General features: G+C 36.8%; 1 protein-coding gene across 2 annotated transcripts in view; it reads left to right on the forward strand.

Moving 5' to 3' along the window:
* PIK3C3 (phosphatidylinositol 3-kinase catalytic subunit type 3) overlaps nt 1–25,625 on the forward strand; it is a 161,886-nt gene that overhangs the window by 134,798 nt on the left and 1,463 nt on the right. For both annotated transcript variants that reach the window (XM_007464169.1, XM_007464170.1), the window contains 3 exons: nt 8,219–8,387; nt 14,751–14,841; nt 19,221–19,346. In XM_007464169.1, coding sequence (XP_007464231.1) covers nt 8,219–8,387; nt 14,751–14,841; nt 19,221–19,346 — 386 coding nt within the window. The remainder of the gene's footprint in view (nt 1–8,218; nt 8,388–14,750; nt 14,842–19,220; nt 19,347–25,625) is intronic.

Consider the following 25,625-nt stretch of genomic DNA (forward strand, 5'->3'; position numbering starts at 1 on the left):
AGGATCACGTACCTGATCAAGTGAGATGTGAAAGTGTTTTAATAAAGGGCCATTATGCTCCTGACTCGGGGTGCCTGCCAGGGCATCACTGTTACCTGGGACTTTGTTACCACAACTAGAGTCAGTTCCATGCCCATTGTTGTTTATGTTTCCAACAGTGACCTAATGATGGTGTATAAAGTTCACAGATAACAGTGTTAATGCTCAGAAGAAGACGTAGACAGAAGGGTATATAGCTTAACATTTTAACTGGATAGAGTCACTATCAAAAAATATTTTGCAAGATGGCAAAAGTGTGTAAAAACTCAATACATGTGCCTCAAGAACAATGGCTTGTGCCATTGAAGGAAAGAAATCGAAGCTTCCCCCAAAATGTTGGAGGATAGGTTTCCACATAAAACAGGTCAGAATGCATTACAAGATAAATGAGAGTGGGCAGGTTGCATTAGGGAAATTTTGAGTTGGCTTTTTAAATGAATTCATTTCTTTTTTTTTTTTAATTGGTTCACATGGCTTTATTGGATGAAAATAAGTAAAATGAGCAAAAATAAGAGTTGTTAACAAGAATTTTTGCAAAATATTTCAAGCACATAGCTACTACATCAGTAAAAGTACTGAACAATTCATTTGGATAATGTCACAATCATGCTTCTATAGTTATAATAAGAAAATAAATTCTGAACGTTAAGAAAATAAACCTCATTTCGTATTTCTCTCAAGTTCTAATAAGGTAGTGGCTATTTTAATTCATATCTATAGATGCAAATGCATTACACAGAAAAAATATATTTGTTGTAACTTATCAACCTATCTTGATCTCATTTATAACTGCATACTTGATTTTATTATTAAGATTTTTAAAAATAAATTCCCTCACTAAAATATGTGAAAGAATTATGATAAGCCACTTTAGGAAGGCTTTTAACTATTTGGGGTTGTTATATAATAATTATCACCATAATGTTTTAGAGATTCAAATTCTAAGGAAAAAAAATAACTTGTGTATATAAGCAAAAGCTTTTTTTTTAATTTTTAAATTTTATTTTTTTTTTATACAGCAGGTCCTTATTAGTCATCAATTTTATACACATCAGTGTCTACATGTCAATCCCAATGGCCCAATTCATCACACCCCCACCCCACCCCCCACCGCTTTCCCCCCTTGGTGTCCATACGTTTGTTCTCTACATCTGTGTCTCAATTTCTGCCCTGCAAACCGGTTCATCTGTACCATTTTTCTAGGTTCCACATATATGAGTTAATATACAATATTTGTTTTTCTCTTTCTGACTTACTTCACTCTGTATGCACTCTCTATATACATCCACGTCTCAACAAATGACCCAATTTCGTTCCTTTTCATGTCTGAGTAATATTCCATTGTATATATGTACCAAAGCTTTTTTATCCATTTCTCTGTTGATGGTCATTTAGGTTGCTTCCATGACCTGGCTATTGTAAATAGTGCTGCAGTGAACATTGGGTGCATGTGTCTTTTTGAATTATGGTTTTCTCTGGGTATATGCCCAGTAGTGGGATTGCTGGATCATATGGTAATTCTATTTTTAGTTTTTTAAGGAACCTCCATACTGTTCTCCATAGTGGCTGGATCAATTTATGTTCCCACCAACAGTGCAAGAGGGTTCCCTTTTCTCCACACCCTCTCCAGCATTTGCTGTTTGTAGATTTTCTGATGATGCCCATTCTAACTGGTGTGAGGTGATACCTCATTGCAGTTTTGATTTGCATTTCTCTGATTATTAGTGATGTTGAGCAGCTTTTCATGTGCTTCTTGACCATCTGTATGTCTTCTTTGGAGAAAGGTCTATTTAGGTCTTCTGCCCATTTTTAGATTGGGTTGTTTGTTTTTCTAATATTGAGCTGCATGAGCTGTTTATATATTTTGGAGATTAATCCTTTGTCCGTTGATTCGTGTGCAAATGTTTTCTCCCATTCTGAGGGATGTCTTTTAGTCTTATTTATGCTTTCCTTTGCTGTGCAAAAGCTTTTAAGTTTCATTAGGTCCCATTTGTTTATTTTTGTTTTTATTTCCATCACTGTAGGAGGCGGATCAAAAAAGGTATTGCTGTGATTTATGTCAAAGAATGTTCTTCCTATGTTTTCCTCTAATAGTTTTATAGTATTTGGCCTTACATTTAGGTCTCTAATCCATTTTGAGTTTATTTTTGTGTATGGTGTTAGGGAGTGTTCTAATTTCATTTTTTTAAATTTATTTATTTAATTTATTTATTTTTGGCTGTGTTGGGTCTTAGTTGCTGCGAGCAGGCTTTCTCAAGTTGCAGTGAGCAGGGGCTACTCTTCGTTGCGGTGTGTGGGCTTCTCATTGCAGTAGCTTCTTGTTGCAGAGCACGGGCGCTACGCACGTGGGCTTCAGTAGTTGCGGCTCACAGGCTCTAGAGCACAGGCTCAGTAGTTGCGGCACACTGGCTTAGTTACTGCATGGCATGTGGGATCTTCCTGGACCAAGGCACAAACCCGTGTCCCCTGCGTTGGTAGGAGGATTCTCAACCACTGCGCCACCAGGGAAGCCCCTCTAATTTCATTCTTTTACATGTAGGTGTCCAGTTTTCCCAGCACCACTTATTGAAGAGACTGTCTTTTCTCCATTGTATATCCTTGCCTCCTTTGTCATAGATTAGTTGACCATAGGTGTGTGGGTTTATCTCTGGGCTTTCTATCTTGTTCCATTGATCTGTGTTTCTGTTTTTGTGCCACTACCATATTGTCTTGATTACTGCGGCTTTGTACTATAGTCTGAAGTCAGGGAGTCTGATTCCGCCAGCTCCGTTTTTTTCCCTCAAGACTGCTTTGGCTATTCAGCGGCTTTTGTGTCTCCATACATATTTTAAGATTTTTTTGTTCTAGTTCTGTAAAAACTGCCATTGGGAATTTGATAGGGATTGCACTGAATCTGTAGACTGCTTTCGGTAGTGTAGTCATTTTCACAATATTGATTCTTCCAATCCAAGAATGTGGTATATCTCTCCATCTGTTTTATCATCTCTAATTTCTTTCATCAGTGTCTTATAGTTTCCTGCATACAGGTCTTCTGTCTCCCTAGGTAGGTTTATCCCTAGGTATTTTATTCTCTTTGTTGCAGTGGTAAATGGGAGAGTTTCCTTAATTTCTCTTTCAGATTTTTCATCATTAGTGTATAGGAATGCAAGAGATTTCTGTGTATTAATCTTGTATCCTGCAACTTTACCAAATTCATTGATTAGCTATAGTTTTCTTGTGGCATCTTTAGGATTCTCTATGTATAGTATCATGTCATCTGCAAACAGTGACAGTTTTACGTCTTCTTTTCCAATTGGTATTTCTTTTTTTTCTCTGATTGTCATGGCTAGTACTTCCAAAACTATGTTGCATAATAGTTGTGAGAGTGGACATCCTTGTCTTGTTCCTGATCTTAGAGTAAATGGTTTCACTTTTTCACCATTGAAAATGATGTTTGCTGTGGGTTTGTCATATATGGCCTTTAGTATGTTGAGGTAGTTTCCCTCTAAGCCTACTTTCTGGAGAGTTTTTATCATAAATGGGTGTTGAATTTTGTCAAAGGTTTTTCTGCATCTTTTCAGATGATCATATGGTTTTTATTCTTCAATTTGTTAATATGGTGTATCACATTGATTGATTTGTGTATATTGAAGAATCCTTGCATCCCTGGGATAAATCCCTCTTGATCATGGTGTATGATCCTTTTAATGTGTTGTTGGATTCTGTGTGCTAGTGTTTTGTTGAGGATTTTTGCATCTATATTCATCAGTGATATTGGCCTGTAATTTTTTTTTTTGTAGTATCTTTATCTGGTTTTGGTATCACGGTGATGGTGGCCTCACAGAATGAGTTTGGGAGTGTTCTTCCTCTGCAATTTTATTAGTAGCTCTTCTCTAAATGTTTGATAGAATTCACCTGTGAAGCCATCTGGTCCTGGGCTTTTGTTTGTTGGAAGATTTTGTATCACAGTTTCAATTTCATTACTTGTGATTGGTCTGTTCATATTTTCTGTTTCTTCCTGGTTCGGTCTTGAAAGGTTATACCTTTCTAAGAATTTGTCCATTTCTTCCAGGTTGTCCATTTTATTGGCATACAGTTGCTTGTAGTAGTCTGTTACGATGCTTTTATTTCTGCAGTGTCTGTTGTAACTTCTCCTTTTTCGTTTCTAATTTTATTAATTTGAGTCCTCTCCCTCTTTTTCTTGATGAGTCTGGCTAATGGTTTATCAATTTTGTTTACCTTCTCAAAGAACCAGCTTTTAGTTTTATTGATCTTTGCTGTTGTTTTCTTTGTTTCTATTTCATTTATTTCTGCTCTGATCTTTATGATTTCTTTCCTTCTACTAACTTTGGGTTTTGTTTGTTCTTCTTTCTCCGGTTCCTTTAGGTGTAAGGTTAGATTGTTTATTTGAGATTTTTCTTGTTTCTTGAGATAGGCTTGTGTAGCTATTAACTTCCCTCTTAGAACTGCTTTTGCTGCATCCCATAGGTTTTGGATCGTTGTGTTTTCATTGTCTTGTGTTTCCAGGTGTTTTTTTTTTTTGCGGCACATGGGCCTCTCACTGCCATGGCCTCTCCCACTGCGGAGCACAGGCTCCGGATGCGCAGGCCCAGCGGCCATGGCCCATGGGACCAGCTGCTCCACGGCATGTGGGATCTTCCCAGACTGGGGCACGAACCCGCATCCCCTGCACCAGCAGGCGGACTCTCAACCACCGTGCCACCAGGGAAGCCCTCCAGGTATTTTTTGATTCTTTGATTTCTTCAATGATCTCTTGGTTATTTAGTCATGTACTGTTTAGCCTCCATGTATTTGTTTTTTTTACGTTTTTTCCCTGTAATTCATTTCTAATCTCATAGCGTTGTGGTCAGAAATGATGCTTGTAAATGTAATTTCAATTTCTTACATTTCCAAGACTTGATTTGTGACCCAAGATGTGATCTATCCTGGAGAATGTTCTGTGCGCACTTGAGAAGAAAGTGTAATGTGCTGTTTTTGGATGGAATATCCTATAAATGTCAATTAAATCTATCTGGTGTACTGTGTCATTTCAAGTTTCTGTTTCCTTATTTATTTTCGTTTTGGATGATCTGTCCATTGGTGTAAGTGAGGTGTTAAATTCCCCTACTATTATTGTGCTACTGTCGATTTCCTCTTTTATAGCTGTTAGCAGTTGCCTTATGTATGAGATGCTCCTATGTTGGGTGCATATATATTTGTAATTATTATGTCTTCTTCTTGGATTGATCCCTTGATCATTATGTAGTGTCCTTCCTTGTCTCTTGTAACGTTCTTTATTTTAAAGTCTATTTTATCTGATATGAGTAGTGCTACTCCAGCTTTCTTTTGATTTCCGTTTGCATGGAATATCTTTTTCCATCCCCTCACTTTCAGTCTGTATGTGTCCCTAGATCTGAAGTGGGTCTCTTGTAGACAGCGTATAGATGGGTCTTGTTTTGTATCCATTCAGCAAGCCTCTGTCTTTTTGTTGGAGCATTTAATCCTTTCACATTTAACGTAATTATTGATATGTATGTTCCTATTACCATTTTCTTAATTGTTTTGGGCTTGTTTTGTAGGTCCTTTTCTTCTCTTGTGTTTCCCGCTTAGAGAAGTTCCTTTAGCATTTGTTGTAGAGCTGGTTTGGTGGTGCTGAATTCTCTTAGCTTTTGCTTGTCTGTAAAGCTTTTGATTTCTCCATGGAATCTGAATGAGATCCTTGCTGGTAGAGTAATCTTGGTTGTAGATTCTTCCCTTTCATTAACGTATACCATGCCACTCCCTTCTGGCTTGTAGAGTTTCTGCTGAGAAATCAGCTGTTAACCTTATGGGAGTTCCCTTGTATGTTATTTGTCATTTTTCCCTTGCTGCTTTCAGTAATTTTTCTTTGTCTTTAATTTTTGCCAGTGTGATTACTATATGTCTCAGTGTGTTTCTCCTTGGGGTTATCCTGTATGGGACTCTCTGCGCTTCCTGAACTTGGGTGGCCATTTCCTTTCCCATGTTAGGGAAGTTTTCGACTATAATCTCTATAAATATTTTTTCTGGTCCTTTCTCTCTCTTTTCTCCTTCTGGGACCCTTATAATGTGAATATTGTTGTGTTTAATGTTGTCCCAGAGGTCTCTTAAGCTGTTTTCATTTCTTTTCATTCTTTTTTCTTTTTTCTGTTCCACAACAGTGAATTCTCCCATTCTGTCTTCCAAGTCACTTATCTGTTCTTCTGCCTCAGTTATTCTATTGATTCCTTCTAGTGTAGTTTTCATTTTAGTTATTGTATTGTTCATCTCTGTTTGTTCTTTAATTCTTCTAGGTCTTTGTTAAACATTTCTTGCATCTTCTCGATCTTTGCCTCCATCCTTTTTCCAAGGTCCTGGATCATCTTCACTGTCATTATTCTGAATTCTTTTTCTGGAAGGTTGCCTATCTCCATTTCATTTAGTTGTTTTTCTTGGGCTTTATCTTGTTCCTTCATCTGGTACATAGCCCTCTGCCTTTTCATCTTGTCTGTCTTACTGTGAATGTGGTTTTTGTTCCACAGGCTGCAGGATTGTAGTTCTTGCTTCTGCTGTCTGCCCTCTGATGGCTGAGGCTATCTAAGATGGTTGATGGGAGGAACTGGTGGTGGGTAGAGCTGACTGTTATTCTGGTGGGCAGAGCTCAGTAAAACTTTAATCCACTTTTCTGCTGATGGGTGGGCCTGGGTTCCCTCCCTGTTGGTTGTTTGGCCTAAGGCGACCCAACACTGGAGCCTACCTGGGCTCTTTTGTGGTGCTAATGGCAGACTCTGGGAGGGCTCATGCCAAGGAGTACTTCCAAAAACTTCTGCTGCCAGTGTCCTTGCCCCATGGTGAGCCACAGCCACCCCCACCTCTGCAGGAGACCCTCCAACACTAGCAGGTAGGTCTGGTTCAGTCTCCCCAGGGTCACTGCTCCTTCCCCTGGGTCCTGATGCACACACTACTTTGTGTGTGCCCTCCAAAAGTGGAGTCTCTGTTTCCCCCAGTCCTGTCGAAGTCCTGCAGTCAAATCCCACTAGACTTCAAAGTCTGATTCTCTAAGAATTCCTCCTCCCATTGCCGGACCACGAGGTTGGGAAGCCTGACATGAGGCTCCGAACCTTCACTCCAGTGGGTGGACTTCTGTGGTATAAGTATTCTCCAGTCTGTGAGTCACCCACCCACCAGTTATGGGATTTGATTTTACTGTGATTACACCCCTCCTACCGTCTCACTGTGGCTTCTCCTTTGTCTTTGGATATGGGGTATCTTTTTTGGTTTGTTCCAGTGTCTTCTTGTTTATGATTGTCCAGTAGCTAGTTGTGATTCTGGTGTTCTTGCAAGAGGGAGTCCATTTCTTCATTCAACAATAAGTGCTTAGTATGTGCTAGAAAGTATTCTGAGGCTGGGGAAACAGCAATATACAAAATGCATAAGTCCTTGCCTTGGTGGTACTTACATTGTAGAATCCAGGGTGTTACTTTTAGTGTTATAATGTATGCCTACTTTATACCTACTTGTAAATCAAAAGATGCTTTATGATTTCAGTGGTGAATCATTCTCTAAAGTGATCAGTCACATTCTTACATATGTGACCTACGAGTTTAGATGACTGCTCAAGGGTTTGTCTTCTTGGGCACTATAGCTGTATTCAGCCCTTGGCAGAGGTGGATACTGTGCTTGGTTTCCTAGTCTGCAGCTAATGAGTAACACAAATTAGTTGGAAATGATTCAAATGAAGCTAACAATATAATTTGAAATTTGGGGGATGTTTTTGAAGGTGGGGAGAATAGTGAGAAGTTAAAGGAAGGATTCATCTCAGGAATACTTAAAGAAGTAATATTCCTTTAGCATAAGAAATTTGCTACAAGATACTAATTTCTACTAATACCTTTAAAAGTTGTCCAGCCTTTAGCCATCTTTGGTTCTGGAGATTTAAAAGTAGGATTTAAATTTTAAAATATTATTGTGGGATGATTTTAAGTATAGTTTCATCAGAATGAATGTGAGCTGAAGGGAAATAAAATATGCTCTGAAGGCCACTCCCTAGCCTGTGCATACAGGATCAAACAATTTAATAGACTTCATCATGAACTAATAGTCTTTATGAAGAGACACTGCTTTACCAATTGTATGACATATCCATTTCCCAGTTCCTTAATGTAAAATTCTGGAAACGAATGAGTTTTTTATCAACATCCAGGCAAACTCTTCCACATAGACTTTGGATATATTTTGGGTCGGGATCCAAAGCCTCTTCCTCCTCCTATGAAGCTGAATAAAGAAATGGTGGAAGGAATGGGGGGCACACAGAGCGAACAGTACCAAGAGTTCCGAAAACAGTGTTACACAGCTTTTCTCCACCTTCGAAGGTAAGTTGATTTGCTTGACGTAGAGAATTTTGGTAAATTCATTTCACAGAGCAAGAAAAATATTCGTTCAAATGTGTACATTCTTTAGCATCACTCTTTTTAGAATGATACAGGCAGCAGTATTTTTTAATGTACATTTGATATCTATTTTGATAAACAGTCTGATATCAAAGGAAAAAGACAGTTTCTTACTTTCTCACTAATTATTTGACTGCTAAATCCCACCAAGTGGGAAGCTAGCATTACACAAGAATGAAGCATTTAGCTCACTTGGAGTGATTAGTCAAATAATTTTTATTTTTTAGCACCTTTATCAACCTTAGTTTGGAGCATTCTGAAACAGTTGAAGAATAAACGTTACATATGATTTTGTCTCTCTTCAGCACCTCATCAGTCATTCTGCTTAAAAAAAAATGTTGATTTTTTTCTCTATCCCTTTTTCTCTAAGGCCACTATATCTCTGCTTCCTTCATCCAAATTTAGTTAGGACTGGGCATGATGTATCATCAGGAAAAAGATAAATTAAAAGTCATGTTTGTTAAATTCAGGACATGGCTCTGATGGTTAGTCAAAAATGATGGATCATTTTATTCTAACTCCATTTTCAACTTAACTATGCAAAATGAATATTCTTAGTCCACCAGAAAAATCCCAGCTCAGGAGACACCTGTATGCTCTTCCAGGTGAATATGTAACCAGTAGAAGTGAGTTGCCTATGCATGTGGGCCCTGTCTTTTCTGTCTTTGTAACCTCAGTTTATAGACAGTATATGTATGTTGAATAAGAACCTTCAGTATTTGTACGAACAGTTCTGCATCACATCTGGAGTGAAGTCATGTTCCCTGGTGATACTGATACTGCTGGTCCCAGGTGAATGGCTGTCTTATATTAATAAGGTTTCATCTTTGCAGTGGCTCAATAGGCCTTCACTGTTAACTCAGTCTCGACCGCAGGTCACAAACTTTAACGTACATTTTACAAACAGCTGCATTATTATCCTGAGTGGTAGAGTGGCTCAGTTTTACTCTCCAGAAATGCTAAAGGAATAATGAGAAGATGGGTGCCTGGTGATGCAGAAGCACTTTCAGAGATGAAAGTTCCACTTTACTACCTAGGATTTTTAATTTAAAACAGTCGGAGCCTACAGAAAGCTAGATGAAACTATGGTGATCTCAGTGAGGAGGCAGGCAAGATGATATGCAATGATAACTAGAGAAATGTCAAAGGTGCCCTATCTAATATATTGAAAGCAGAAAGAAAACAATGTGTCTTATAAACTGTCATTGATAATGGATTAGTAGCAATTCAGCAAAATGAGAAAATAGGCAGATTATTAGTACAGAGCCAAAAGTTAACTTTCCTCACTACTAAGAAAAATCATAAAGAGATTAATCTACCTCACTTTATGTTAAGTCTTCATGAAAATTGTTTTACTTTTTTATTTTCAAAAATTTCACTGTTAAGATTAGCTAGACCCTAATATTTTGATAAACATTTATTTTCTAATGTTGTATTTTAGAATATGGTTCAGTTAGTAAAAATTTCTCTTAGGACATAAGAATTAACGAGATAGCCAAAACTTTTTTGGAGGTAAGGATATTTGACACGCTTATTATTAGAGTTTTTAGGTGTGACCAACTGTGTTCTTTTCATGGTTTTTGTTGATTGCTGATCAACAAGAAATCATTGAATAAACTGTGGACCACAAAGAGAGCAGTCCCTTTTGAATTAAGTTATGAATGTTACTTGTACAGATGCCGGAACACACTTTATGGTGTGATTTTCATATAACAAAATACATTGTTATACCAATAATAAATTAGAAAATTTATTTTTTGAATACTCTTATGGCAACTCTTTAGTAATGCTAAAACATTTTAAATATTAAGTGTTCAAGGAAAACATAACTTCTCTTAATCCATGTTTATGCCAAACACCATGCTAGACACTGATGATACAAAGAGGGCCTAAACTTTTCAGTAAAAATATTGAAATTTGGAATGCATTTTGCTGTATCAAGCAAAGTTCTTACATTGTCTTAGAGGGTGTTTGCCTAGTCACCAAACAGCAGTGAATCTATTGATCACACTACTTTTCATCATTAATCTCATTGTTTTCCCTTCTAGAAGTAGTACACTTGTTAAATAAATATTTTTATAGGATTCTACTCTGATATTTGTTGCATGCAAAATAGATAGATTGTAGGGGAAACAAGACGTCTGAAATGCTGTTAAGAACCTTACTTGTTGTAGTTATGCTTTTTATTCTTAGTATTGAAGGTTTTTACTGAAAAATTTAGACCATCTTTGTATACCCAGTGAGTAGCATGGTGGTTGGCATAAACATGGGTATGAGAAAGAGTACATTTACCTTGAACTCTGTACTTAACCTACTCCTTTTTAAAAATCTAATTTATATCACATCCATCCTTACATCTTTGTCTAGACTTGGTTTTGCCCACTTTGCCCACTCTGTCATTTTTTAAACTTAACCTTATATTTTTTTTTGATAATGACTTTAAAGATTTCTGGTAACCTTTCTGTTTTTCTGGATAGCATTTGAATGACTAATATATAATTTCTGTGTTGTGTAACTGGTTCAGTCTTAAGTGGAAAATGCAGGTTAATGGCAACAGATGTAAAAGATTAATACAGTTAAGGTAGTGACAGATTATCCACAAAGTAATTGGATGTTTAAGCTTCTTATAGAATATTCCATTTTATATTTATTTACATTGTTTCCCTTTGCCATAATAATAGAAGCATGGGTGGTTATATGTATACCAGCAGATAATGGAGAAAACATTAATATTTTCCTTTTACGAAAGGAATACACATGCTTCCATAAAGGCAGACATTTTTTTTGTTTTGTTTTGTTTTTTTCCCCAGTACTCAGGCCTCTCACTGTTGTGGCCTCTCCCGTTGCGGAGCACAGGCTCCAGACGCGCAGGCTCAGCGGCCATGGCTCACGGGCCCAGCCGCTCTGCGGCATGTGGGATCTTCCCGGACTGGGGGATGAACCCGCGTCCCCTGCATTGGCAGGCGGGCTCTCAACCACTGCGCCACCAGGGAAGCCCAAGGCAGACATTTTAACATAGATCCTGGCTGACCGTTAGAATCACCTGGGGTTCTTTGTGGGCTAGGGGGGGACCAAAACAGTTCTGAGCCCCATCAGATTTAATTGGTCTGGGATTTGGCCCAGGCATTGGTATTTTCAAAGAAGCTTCCCAAGTGAATTTAATGGGCAGCCAGGTATGGGATATACTTTGAAATATCCCTTTCAAAACTGAACCTTGTATTCCTCTCCCTGTGTTACCTTGTGGTAGATTCCTGAGATTCCCCTATGGCAAGGTTGGGACAAACCCTATATAGTCAACAAAGCAGAGTATGAATAATTAAGGGTTCATTGAAAGAATATTATTTTTTCGTAAGATAATATGTAGCAGTTGGTTGTATCCTACTGACACCAGTCCTTACAAGCCTTCTCAGTGGATCCTTTTCTCTATTTCCATTTCCTACATACCACAGAGCTTAGAGAATGGCCTGGTGCCCTTTTTGCTCCCTAATGCCACTTCCGAACCATTTCTTCCCTTGCCTTCTTAAAGAAGGAAAGCATAGACACACACTGTGAAATCAGATGAATTACCTACTGCTGACCATCAACTGCCTATTTCCCTGTCATTTTCATTCATTGAAAATTTTGTCTTCTTCTTCAGGCCTGCTGCTGTGACTTCAACATCTGCATAAATGGTCCAGCCATGACCGGACCCCTCTCAGGGCTGTGTCCTCCTCATGTAAAGCCAACCTTGGCCACTCCCTCTCATCAGTAGTAAATTTACCGCTCCAAAATCTTGATCCCCCACTTTTCACTTACTAGCCTCCTTTCTTCCTTCAGGCTTCTCCAATAAGTCTTCCAGTCCTACTCTGTTATTGAAACTAATTTTATCAAAATAAACAATTACCTATACCAAATCCAGTGGCCACTTTTGGCTTCCTAGAAGCTTTGACACAGTTGACCACGTCTTTGTTCCTAAAAACATTTCTTTTATTTGGTGTAACCTACTCCTCTATTTTCTTTTTGCCTTACTGGTCACTCCTGCTTCTTTGCTGATACCTTCCCTCTTCTTCCTGACCTCTATATATTAAACTATCTACAAGTTCCATATCAGTATAAAGAGTTCTGGATCTTTTTCCCCTAAACTCTCTCCTTAAGCATTTACATCTAGACTTGTGACTTTAAATAGGATCCAAATGCTGATGATTCCAAACTATTACCACCAGCCCTATTATCTCCTCTGAAATATGTCTAACTGCCTATTTGACATCTCTACTAAGAATGTAGTAGGGATCTCGAACTCAATATGTGTCTAAAATGGAACTCTTGATTCCCTGCCCCAAATCCTGTTCTTCTTTCATTCTTTTTTTTTTTTTTTAATTTTGATAAATAACCATAGTTCCCCATGTAGGCTAAATCCTTGGTGACATTCAGGTCCTCTGTACTCCACTTCATTGAAGCCATCTTGAAGCAAGTGATATCCAGTCCATCTCCAAAATATAGCCTGATAATGTCCATATTATTTATTTTCCACCTGGACATCTGTAAAATAGTTTCCCTTCCTCCATTCTTATTCCCCACAAGATAGCCAGTGTGGGCTTTTACAAAATGCATATCTGAGTATGTCACTCTACTCTTTAAACTCACTTATTTCAGTACAGTTAGAATAACATCATACCTCCCTAAGATGACTTTTCTCCCCACCCCATCAGTCTTTGACCCATTTTGCTGTTTTTTCTTTATTTTTAAAAATCTTTTGTCAGTCAAGCACTCATGAAATTATCTTCTTTGTCAGTTTATTGTGTGAGTCCCCACCCTCCTCCAGAATGTAAGCTTCATGAGTATGTAGAGACCTTGTTTGTTCAGTTCACCACTATACCCATAGTGCCTAGAACAGTGTTTAGGGTGAGTACTCAATAAATATGTGTTGGTTGAATGAATTAAGTTATTATGTGGGTAGAAATGGAATAAGCTGTGACATGCTTTTTATCAATTCCCACAAGGAAATCAGTAACTTTTAAAACTATAAGTTCAAGCTGTTTAGCTATTATCATACTTTTTTTAAAAGAGTATAATTGAGTTAGGGCCTAATTTGATTAGAAGATTATATCAAGGTAGAATTTTTTTCATTATAGTGCCTGATTTTCATGGGTAATATAAAATTCAAAAATGATGAAATAGGTAATTTGAGGTTCATATGGATAGTCATTTTTGTCTACAAGTTCTATTATCATTACAGTTCAAGTATTAGTTTTTATGTACTTTTTTATATTATGGATAAGTAGATGGCTGGAATAAAGGTTCTGCATAACCTAAAGTCCTGACTTCCATCCGCTAGAGAAGACAATGCAAGGCACTTGTGTTGACACTTCTACCAAGACCAGCTAGAAACCTTCATTGCCTAAAACCAAAGCTTTCTACACTTACATCCATCCCCAAAGTCAAACCTGGACCTCCTTTTATCACTACAGTGCTGCAGGGCCGTTCAGGGCATAACTGTCCAAGGGGAGAGTGTTCTGGAGCAGGAGGTGGGTTGCACCCAGTGTACACTTAATGATACCTTTCCCCACATGGCTGCACTCCTGGAAATGAGATTTGGAATAGTAACATTCTTTCTTCTTGTTTGGATGAGGATGAAAAGTTTGATGATTGATGAGGATAAACCTTTAGTTCCTACAGGGGCCAGCATACTCCAAAGGTGAAGTTATTTAGATATCTTGCACATTTTTAGTGTAGAAGAGTACAAGCTATTTTCTCCTCCGTTTAGGGTTGCTTATATCCAGGCCAGTCATTATATTTTCGAAGATGGTGGGATACTAATCCTATATATACTATCCTTAGAGGATATTTATGAATGATTACTGAACTCACACTATTTCCCTTTGACTCATTTACCCATGACATACTGAGGTAGTCTTAAGGTAGCAGATTCTTGTCAGCATTGAGCAAAAACAGATCTTCATTGCTTAGTAATGCTAATTAATGGTATAAAGCAGATTCCCCTTAGATCTCCTCTAAAAAGAATATACTTACTAAAGAGTGAAAAACTGTCATTATTAAATGGTTACTCCAAAAGTGTGTTCCCTAGTGGGGGACCTAGAAATGGCATTATATCAAGACCTTAGAATAAGTTATGTTTTCAAGGCTTGCTTTTCATTGAGACAGCTGGTGAATAAGCTCACATTCTATTTTCCATAGGAGTAATAGTAATCATTATAAAGCACTACTTCTAGGAATGCTCTTAATATGAGAAACAATGGCAAAATTCTAATGCATTGCTATTTGTTTTTCTTTCCCACTCTCCTTTAGGTATTCTAATCTTATTTTGAATTTGTTTTCCTTGATGGTGGATGCAAACATTCCAGATATTGCTCTTGAACCAGATAAGACTGTGAAAAAGGTAATTTTTATAAATCCTCAGATACCATAGTCTACTTTTCATATGTAAAATATATCAGGGTTTTAACAACCCATTTCCCCTTGTCCCGACCCCTAGACTCTTAAGTAACATGAATTAAGAAAGAGACCTTGTGTATATTTTTATTTCACATTCCAGAATATGACAGCCTCTCAAGTCCTCTGCAACAAGTTTTATCCCCTTGCCTGTTTGTACCCACAGTCACATGAATAGGTCACTACACCAAGAGAGGAAGCTTACTATCACAGCCCTTGCTCTTTGTCCTGAAAGTTTAGCTTCTCTTTAATATTCCTACTGGGATACCTGATTCCTGGTACTCCCAGACTAGGCCTGCTAAGGATCAGAAACAAAATATTGTAATAGTATGTAGAAGCAGAAGCAAACAGCCATTCTCTATCCTTCCCATTCATACCCTTGCTTACAGGGGTTTCTTACTGTGTCAGGAGAATAGAGACCTGCCTTAACTTAACCTGCAAAGAGAAGAATGAAGGAAAGCCATCACGTAGATGAGCAGTTATTCAGAACTATCTTACCCTGAGTTGCAGCAGGAGATGGGAGGAAGGGTAACAGATTTGAAGATTTTTATTCAAATTAATTTCTGACTCTCTGATTCATTGAGAGGGTTGTATGTAGTATACTTTATTTATCCAAAGGTAACATAAAATGATCTTAAATATCAGTGTGGTTATTAATACTGAACTTCAAAGTTAGTGTAGTTTTTTAACTTACAGAAGTATAAAATTACTAAAATTATAACAGTCTCATAGATGGAATTGCCCTGGTGGTTGAAATTAATAATTGGCACCAGAATCCCTAAGTTTTGATGTAATTGACTCTGAGCATTATTAGAAAGGTACCTCTGTGGTTTAAACATCGTCTTGGTCCATTTGGGCTGCTATATATAACAAAATACAAGAGACTACGTGGCTTGTAAACAACAGAAATTTATTTCTCATGCTTCTGGAGGCTAGAAGTTCTAGATCAGGGTGCCAGAATGGTCAAGTTAAGGCCCTTTTTGGGTCGAAAACTTGTTGTATCTTCATAGGGTGGAAGGCACTAGGAAGCTCTGTGGGATCTCTTTTATAAGAGCACTAATCCCGTTCATGAGGGTTCCACCCTCATGACCTAAACACCTCCCAAAGGGTCCACCTCCTAATACTATCACATTGGGCGTTAGTGTTTCAACATGGATTTGAGGGATACAAAAATATTTACATCATTGCAAACATGAATGAAGCTAATCTCTTTTACCTAATTTTATGAGTCATTGGCAAGCAATGAGAGGGATTTTAATGTAAATATTTTATTGCTTAACCGTTTAAGGAAATTATGTTCTTATTAAGATTTCATTTATTATTATCCAGGAAGCACTGTTTCAGCACCCCCCACCCCCAAACTAGGCAATGGACTACTTATCACACTAGGTTTTGGCCTGGGTTATTTTTTGTCAATTTAAGCTCATCCATCAAGAAACATGGTTGATGAACGTTTTCTTAGCTAAAGTTGATGACTGCACCAGATTTCAAATGTTGTTGCCTTTTTTTTTTTTTTTTTTTTTTTTTTTTTTGCTTTGCTGCTTTCAGGATCTGTTTTTGCTGTTTATTTTAAACCCATCTATCTCTGTCATATGTTCACTCTTGCCTGACTTCACTTGTGTTCAGAAGTCATTTATGAAAGTTCTAGCAGTATTTGTCAAACGGAGTCTTCCAGTTTCTTCTGCCAGTTGTTATATAGTTATTGTTCTTATTAGATCTTTTGTTTCAACTTTTGCTTCTCTTTTAGAGAATCATGATTTTATTGTTTAATTTGTTACCAGCTCTCTTTATGGCATCATCCTTTAACACATGAAGCAATTAATTTATGGGGAAAAGCATGTACCTTAGTCATTTTTCTTTACACTGTTTACTCCCTAGCTGTTTATTCTAGTTTCAATTAAGTGAACCTTGAACAAAAAGTATTTTACCTTATTTTTACCCCAAAGGGTATTCCATAAAGATTTATTTGCTTGCTACTGTTTTATCAAGAATGTTAAGTAACCAATTGCAACATAAACTTGACTTTAAAGTCATAATAATATTGGAAAGTGATGCTGCAATAGACTAAAATTTATGTTTCATATTGGTTGGCTTTTTTAAGAAGTAGAAATAGGTTTTAATACTTTGTGAAATAACACTTGCTGGCATTACTTTGAAGTCTTACTACCTAGAAAATTTTTGCATTGATCTCATGAGTGAAAGCCAGCTAAAGAAACAGAGTAGCACATTTGAGGCTGAAGTCTTCAGAGAAGTACAGATTATTCAAATTATTTAATCATAACAAAGTTCAACAATATTTTCCTTTTTTCTTAACATATTTTAGTACATATATATCAATTTCTTTTTACTTCTTTTTAAACTGTCTACTCATTTTATGGTGCTTCACAGATAATTTTGTTTCTTACAGATTTTGAAGGTTGTAGCAACTCTGTGTTGAGCAAGTCTGTTGGTGCCATTTTTCCAACAACATTTGCTCACTTTGTGTCTCTGCATCACGTTTTGGAAATTCTCACGATATTTTAAACAAAGGGTATCTTATCTACCTTTGAAAGACAGTGCAGAGGCTGAGATTTACAAGTTTGTATCCTTTTGCTTAAAGGCACTCTCCAGATTGTTTTGAGTGCAGCCTTACTAATGAGGTGTGAAAGGAGAGGGTTTGGAGCTGGTAGGGATAGCCAGGAAGTCAGGGGAGAAATTCTGGAAAGGTGAAAGTCACAGAGGTGACTTAGGGGACAATAACAAGTAGCCTAACATAAGTCAGTATATATGAAAACAGATCAACCATTTATATGTTGTTAACCTTCTTTGTTATAAAAGAGAATGTCTTCATATTTGGCAAATAACATTTTCTTTATATGCTAAACACATATCTTCTGTTTGTAATTTAAGTACTTATGTAAGTATGCAAGTTTTGATAAATTGGGTTAAAGTTTTATTTTGATTCTCCTGCCCTACAGTTTTTTGACGTTCTTAAAAAATAGTTCCAAAATTGTCAGATATGACCTCTCTAAGTAGAAATCAAGGAATATAATGGATTAATAAACTCTTTAACTGGGACCCACAAATGGGAGAGAGAGTTGATTGAAGGTATACTTTTAGGTCTCCCTCCACCAAATTGTCCTTCACTTATTATATTAACCTCTCTTTTACCTCCTCTATCCTGAGGCTGAGGGCTGTCGGATCAGCTGGTATACTTCCAGTGCAGTGAAGAGAAAAGAGCACTGAGCAGGGCCATGGGTTGTCATACTGTCTGCCCTTTCTTCTTCCTGGTTTTATAGTAGTTAAACTCTATACTTAAAAGGAAATACTAAATGTGGACCACTTTTTATCCACTTGGAAATCCCATTTTCTCCTAGCCTGCCTTTTCAGAAATATATCTGGGTTATTTATAAGAGGAGAAAGGAGTTAGTACAATGGTTAGTGCAGTAGCATGCAATTGTCTGGAAGTGCAAGCCACTTATCATCAGTTAAAGGTCCCTGGATTGGCTTCATAAATTCTGTGTCTCAGTTTCTGCATCTTATAGATGGAGATATCTACCTCAGAGCCATCTGAGAGTTGAGTGAAATACTGCATATAAAGTACTTTGCACAGTGTTTAGCACAAAGTAGTTATTCAGTAACATTGGCTTTTGTGTTTTAGGGAACTATTCTGATATATATCTCTACTAAGTTTTCTAGTACTTATTGCTATTGAGAATCAACTATATGTTTTAATATGAAATAATGAAAAAGTCCTCTGTCTTTGGAAATTATAGGCCAGTTGAAGTTGTTCTTTGCAGAAGTACAGGGAACTCCTATAGGAAAGGGGACATTTTAGAAGATCTAGTTTAGTTTATTTTGCCAGCAATTGACATAGTTCCTGTTCTTGTGTAGGCAGAGAATGTGAGGGAGAATAGTAATATAAGCTTACCTTGCTATATCCATTTCATAAAGTGAAGGAGATTGTTAATAATTATTATGTCACAATTTAAATCTTATAATTCTAGCTTTGAAATGCAAATACTAAAGCACACCTTTGAGTTAAAAGAACAATTTTTGTCTGTTTTTAAATTTGCAGGGTCTAACAGAATTATATTTTCTATTCACTTTGTTAATTTTTTTCTGCAGAAATATTTACAACCAACAAAGATAGGGTGATATAAAGAGCATATAGCAAAAAGTAAAGTTCCACATTCAAGAGAATAGTATTCAGAACTCCTTACAGGTTATGAATCATTTCTTTGGCATAGAATAGTTCATTGTAATAATATCTATAACTGTTTGTTCTTGTCTTTTCGAAATGTGTGTTTTTCTTTATTCAAAAGCTAATAGACTGTGACCTTGTAGGTTCAGGATAAATTTCGTCTAGACCTGTCTGATGAAGAGGCAGTGCACTACATGCAGAGTCTGATTGATGAAAGTGTCCATGCTCTGTTTGCCGCGGTGGTAGAGCAGATTCACAAGTTCGCCCAGGTAAGTTCTCTGAGGGCAGTGTGTTCATCTCAGCTTCTCCGTGTACTACCCTGGAATCCTCACAGAACCATACCTTTCCCTGCCAATGACATCTTTTCTGTTTTTTTTGTCAAGCCTTCTTGACATCTCACCAACCTTCCAGTGTGAAAGTGTTCAATGCACTAGTAACATGCACTAAAACATCCCACTGAAATGTTCTTAGTAACTAAATTGTGGAGTATCAGCATAGGTGTATCTGTTCTTTGTAGTCAGTGGTGACTATAAACCCTTCTTGAGAATAATCTTGGGTCTAGCAGAGGCCTTGACAAGTGAGACTTGGACACTCGTTGGATTTTGGTAAACTGTGAAATGCTAGGAAAGGAGGTTAGAAGCTGAGAAAAGCGATGTGTAGCACATACAGATCTATCTGTAGACTTTTGGTTAGCAGACTCTTTCCTATAAATGTTTGAGGGAAGACTTTTTGATGATAAACCTCAGATTTAAAAACTGTTTTAGTTTTAAACTTCATAATGAGGTTGATGCTGGAAGTGATCAGCAAACAGAAAAATTAGGCCGCTTTCCTCTCCCACATCCTCTCACGCCTCTCCTTGTAAACTCCTTCCTGACTTTACACATTCAGTTAATAATAATTTTACAAATACCCCAAGCTCAAAGCTTGTCTGTTTTAACTTCTCCCTCACTCAGTATACAGAAATGTTACCAAGTCTTGCGAGTTTCTTTAAGCATTTTTTAAATCATCGTTTTCTGTCATTTTCCCATTATAGACATTTTAACCCAGTTGTTTTTCACTTTATGATACCTTGGGTAACTAAAATCCTTCATAATTGTTCTCTCTGTTTTAGTATTTTTTTTCTTGCAGCATTCTTATCTTTATTATGCTAAATATTTCAATTAGATATATCTTCAAAAATACTGTTTTACACTGGGTTTTGCTTTGTTTTGTTCTTTTTAAATTTAAATGTGAAAAGTGTTTCCCTAGTGCCTAAAAGTGACATCCAGTCTCTAGGAACTCAAGGCCTTCCAGACTGCTGTGTTCTAAACTTCTTTCTAAGCCATTTTCCTAATACTCTCTTTCTCTCAATATTTTTATCCTCTTCCATTTCTCTGGCTACTTTGCTGTTCTATTTCTTCAGCCCAGAATATCCATCTTTTTAATAATGAATCATCTGTAAACTCCTGCTTGCTAAAATCCAGTCTGTCCTTCCAAGATCTATTCTTAATGCCACTCTGATTCATCTTCCTCTGAATATTAATAGTACTTTGTACTTTTATTACAAGTTGAACTTATATTTTGTTTTCTATTATAGATATTTGGATACTTACCTTATAACTCCTAAAATGCAAACTTCTTAAAGGATGGGATGTATATCAGTGACCCAGAAACACAGTGCCTTTAAACACTTAAGAAATATCTAATGAGCATAAGGGAATTTTTTTCCTGTAAATGTTAGCTGGTACTCTTTCTCTCTCTGAACAAAACATGTTTCTTCTCTCTGAACACCAGTCTGAGTCATATTTTATTATAAGTGCCAACTCAAGGTTTGCTTCACATGTCATTAATCATAGTCACTTCTCGAGAGAGTAAACTGTGACTCAGATGGTAAGTAAGTGACTTGTCAAAGCCACCGAGCTAGCTAATGGCAGATCTGGATCAGCATATAGCACAGCAGAATATTTTAGAGCTGTAAGGGAAAAAGGCCCAGAGATGTATAATGACTTAGCCAACTTCATGTGTCTAACAAGGGACAGAATCAAGGCTTGAACCCAGATCTTTTGACCCCCCCATATCCAACCAATGATAATCTAGATTACTTTGTAGCTTACCGAACTCAAGTCTTCTTTATCAGAATCCATATTCTTTTTTATTTTCTACTGAGGTATAGTTGATTTACAATGTTATATAAGTTTCAGGTGTACAACTTAGTGATTAACAAGACTCCCATATTGTTTATCCCAAGAAGTTAACCTGAAAATATTCATGCTCTTAGGTTTCTTTAAATATGTCATCTCTGTGCATACTATTGTACAACTAAAACAGTATCAACATAAGAGTAACATAAGAGGGCTTCCCTGGTGGTGCAGTGGTTGAGAGTTTGCCTGCCGATGCAGGGGACACGGGTTCATGCCCTAGTCCGGGAAGATCCCACATGCCGCAGAGTGGCTGGGCCCGTGAGCCATGGCTGCTGAGCTCGCGCGTCCGGAGCCTGTGCTACGCAACAGGAGAGGCCACAACAGTGAGGGGCCCGCGTACTGCAAAAAAAAGAGTAACATAAGAATATTAAATTTAATTGGAACTTGCTTAGGCATTGAAGGGTACCAGAGATACTAAATGAGGTCTTAATTTCACATGTCTTTTCAAATTATAAAATTATAGATGCATACTTGTTTCTTAACTAATCTCTGAGGAAGTTTATTTTCCCTTTGAAATTCACATTCCTAAATATACATTTTCTAAATATTGATACTAATAAATCACATGCACACTCAAATTTTGATGATCAATATCTGTTTTTTGTCACTCATAGCATTTATTATAAGGATGCATTTTGCTATTTGAGTTATGCTAATTTTAGTGTATTCCTGTTAATCACTATGGATTATAGAACCCAGTTTTTAAAAAATGGAGGTAGATACATGTTAACAAAAGTTCTTTCTACATAAACGAAGTATTCTTTAAGATGACTAAAAAGTTGCCAGATACAACTATTATGTTGAAATGCTGAAAAGGCTTATTTTATTCCATCACGCCAATTGCTAGTAAGGGTAGAGATTAAACATTGCTATATTTGTTGCCTAGCAACACCCACCTATTAGTGGTAGAAATTTTCCACTGAAAAACACTTTTATTTGGGTCATTGTCTTTGAAATTACATCATCAGAACTCTTCTTCCCAGCAGAAAGGTGGAGGTCACTTAGTTTGGATCACTTCCTGCTCTAAAACTACGCCTTTCAATGGAAATCTCTCACACTGCAGCCCATTTCTTTCCAGTTTCTGCTTTTTCCTGTCTCTCTTCACTGATTGATGGTAGAAGTCTGGAGAAAGGGGATGTGATTTTCATTAATCTTAATACATATTAAATCTAATTAAATGAATCTTTATAGATTAGAGTTAGAAATATATTTTTTTGCACACTAAATGTTAAAAAGTAAGAACAGATTGCATTCAGAAATTTTACCAAAGTCCCAGCTCAGGATACTAAGAACAAAGATCACTGCCATCCATCTGGCAAGGACCCTTCCTTAGCCCCTGGATGTTCAAGGAGGAAGAGCACAGGTCTGAGTGGAGGGTCACATGAATGTGCAGTCCCATCTGTGTACCTTTAACTTTAGAGAATCCAGCTATACACACACACTCTTACACTTGAGGGGGTTAAAAAAAGCAACAGTGAAAGGAGGAAAACAGTGTGTTCCTTATGCCTGACATTGCCCATGTGTCTAGTAAATGTGTCAGGGACTCCCTCCGAAGTGTTTCAGATCCGACGTTCCTGCCGTAACATAACTTCTTACAATGCTGAATGTCATTCCAATATTGAGGGTTCTCATTTTTTTTTGTACAACATGGCCTCAGTACAAGCCATCTGCCCCATCTGCTGTTCAAACAAAGAAATAGGTTTTTTGCATCCGTGCTGAGGGGAAAGCTTCCTATTTTGGACTCTTTGAGAAATGACTCCAGTATGTTGCCTTCTGAAGGGTTTTTCTTGAGTAATTTTGTTTATTTATATTCTGTGTTACCTTTATGTACTGATCTTAGTTCTTAAACCCAGTGTAGGATGTTTCCACTGTAACTGTTCTACTCTCATCTACTTTAAGAAGGCATGGATGCAAAAGATGCCCTAAGGAGAAGAGACTAGAGCATCATTTCTGATTTTACATTATATGGACCTTATTTTACCATTAGGAATAAAGAACAGCAATGTAAAATATTTCATTGATCAAAACATAAAGTATTGAATTCTGTGACCAAATAGAAATTCTTCTGTTCTAAAACAAAGTGTTTTTTAATTTAGTAAATATTTTTCTAAAGAGTCAGATGATTCCCAGATACATGGCTTAAATAAATAAACCAGTATATCATACAAAACTAGTTTTTATCATTTTGTGTCCCAGATCTAGCCCTAATATATTTCAGTTATCCTGTAAGGAATAATAATAAGAAGAACAACAAAAAAAACACAATAGTAGCAATAATGACAGCCTATTGAACACTTAAATGTGCCAGGAATTATGTAAACTTTTTTCTCTTCAATACCTCCTTTAATCCTCATACCTGTGGAGTAAGTGTATCACTGGGCTTGTTTACAGATGAGAAAGCTGAGGCTTAGATAGGTTAAGTAACTTGCCCAAGGTCTCAAGGTGAACAGGTGAAAAAGTCCAGATTCAAACTCAAACCCTGGATTGTAGAAATAGACAGTAGTTTCTAAATAATATTTTTCTCAATTTACATCTATGTCTTAATTTATTAGGTATGAATAGATTATGTGGTGAGTGGTGAGTTTTAAAAATAAACTTGTAAATTTAAAAAATGATCTTTTAATTTTCTCTCTTTAATCTTTGATCTGAGCATCAAAAGAAAAAAAAAATCCATGCAGACAGCCAATAGTGTATGACATAAAAAGGAGTTATTGGGAACAGTTAATCCCTGATAAATATGATAAATATGGGATATCACTTATCTTGTACATTGGCCAAAACCCAGTCTTGAATTTTATCGACTCACATGTGTTCTCTTGTTGTACTGCAGTCAGCACTTCTGCATAACTACGTTAAAACTTATGATGTTATAAACTATAATATAGGCACTTGCTACATTACAAATGTTTTAAGGTTTTAAGATTAGTTATCGTAATTGCAGCACTCAGCAGAATGCTCCATAACTTTCAGCTAAAATTCCTTACAGTTTATTTTTCATCAGTACAAATTTAATTTCTTTATCTTTTCTAAGGAAAGTTTTCAGACACTTGAATGCACTCCATGGTAAGATTTGCCTGTTCGGTTCATTATCGGCTTTAGTAAGTTTATTTGTAATACTAACTGTTGTTTTCCCTCCCCTCTGTTATATCGAACTTCTATGTAAGTTCTTCAAATATGAAGGGAGTGGAATATTTTGGGCTGGCTCTACTACATAGTGTTACTAATTTTTTCCCCCATAGGTACAGACACTTTGAAATATTTATGAAATCTGTTAGAGACCATCTGTTTAGTAGCAACATTTTTCTCGCATACAAACATACATATACACAGGTGTGGATACATAGGTGTGGTTTTTCATTGTTTCCAGGGTATTTAGACTTCCTAGCATGTCAGTGAGGAACTTTCGCAGTTTGCCTCTAATCTGCATTTTCAACTTTCATCATCTTCTACCAGCCTTCTAAAAGAACCTTCTTTGTAACCCTGATGAGCTACCCCATGACACTTCCTATACCCAATATCCCTACTTCCCCAAGTAGTACACCTTTTTCTTTGCCTAGAATGAGTCCCCACCCATTTGTCTAACTTTCAGGTGTGTGCAGGGGAGGGGTTGCGGGTAGGGGTAGATAACTGTTTCTTTATGTAAGCATTTTGTCTTAAAGTAACTTGGGGTCTCCCACAGAAGCGGAACTGTTCCTGGTACATAGTAGGCACCAAATAAATGTATGTGATTTTATGTAAGTGCCAAGGACCATTTGAGAAGTTTATTTTCTCTGATACTACCTTTAAGAAAGTACTTAAGTAGCTTCTTAAATTATAAATTACATTCCTTTTATTAGCATTAAAAATAAATCTTACCATATTCTTTCTAGAATTGCCACTTTAAATTATATAGATTAAAATCAGTCAGCATCTTTCACATTTATACGCATATACATGCATGTGCACATACATACACAAACCCATTTGTCAGCATGGTTCTTTTTCCTTCTCGTTTTCTTTCAGAGTAATAATGAGGTGAAGTTCATAGAAACAAAGTTTTGTGACCCATAAAAAGCATTCTTAATTCCTCCAAGATAATCCAGCGTATATTTGACTGAATCAGAGGGCACATGAGGTGTGGATGACTCACCCCAAAAAAATGCCCAGAGTTGTTCTTACTGAGAGAATGGGTGATTGTACATGTTAAAGACAAGAACCTTTAACTGTTGCACATTACTTTGAGATAATTGTGAGGGTGCCTAGCACAAAATAGGTGCTAAAAATGTTGATATTAATGTATTGGCCCCAAAACAACTCTTGACTGGGCCTTTCTTATTCTTTCAGGACTGCTTCCTTTGATTTTTTTTTTTTTTTTTTTTTTTTTTGCGG

The sequence above is a fragment of the Lipotes vexillifer genome, unplaced genomic scaffold (assembly GCF_000442215.2).
Source record: "Lipotes vexillifer unplaced genomic scaffold, Lipotes_vexillifer_v1.1 scaffold235, whole genome shotgun sequence".
Taxonomy (NCBI): domain Eukaryota; kingdom Metazoa; phylum Chordata; class Mammalia; order Artiodactyla; family Lipotidae; genus Lipotes; species Lipotes vexillifer.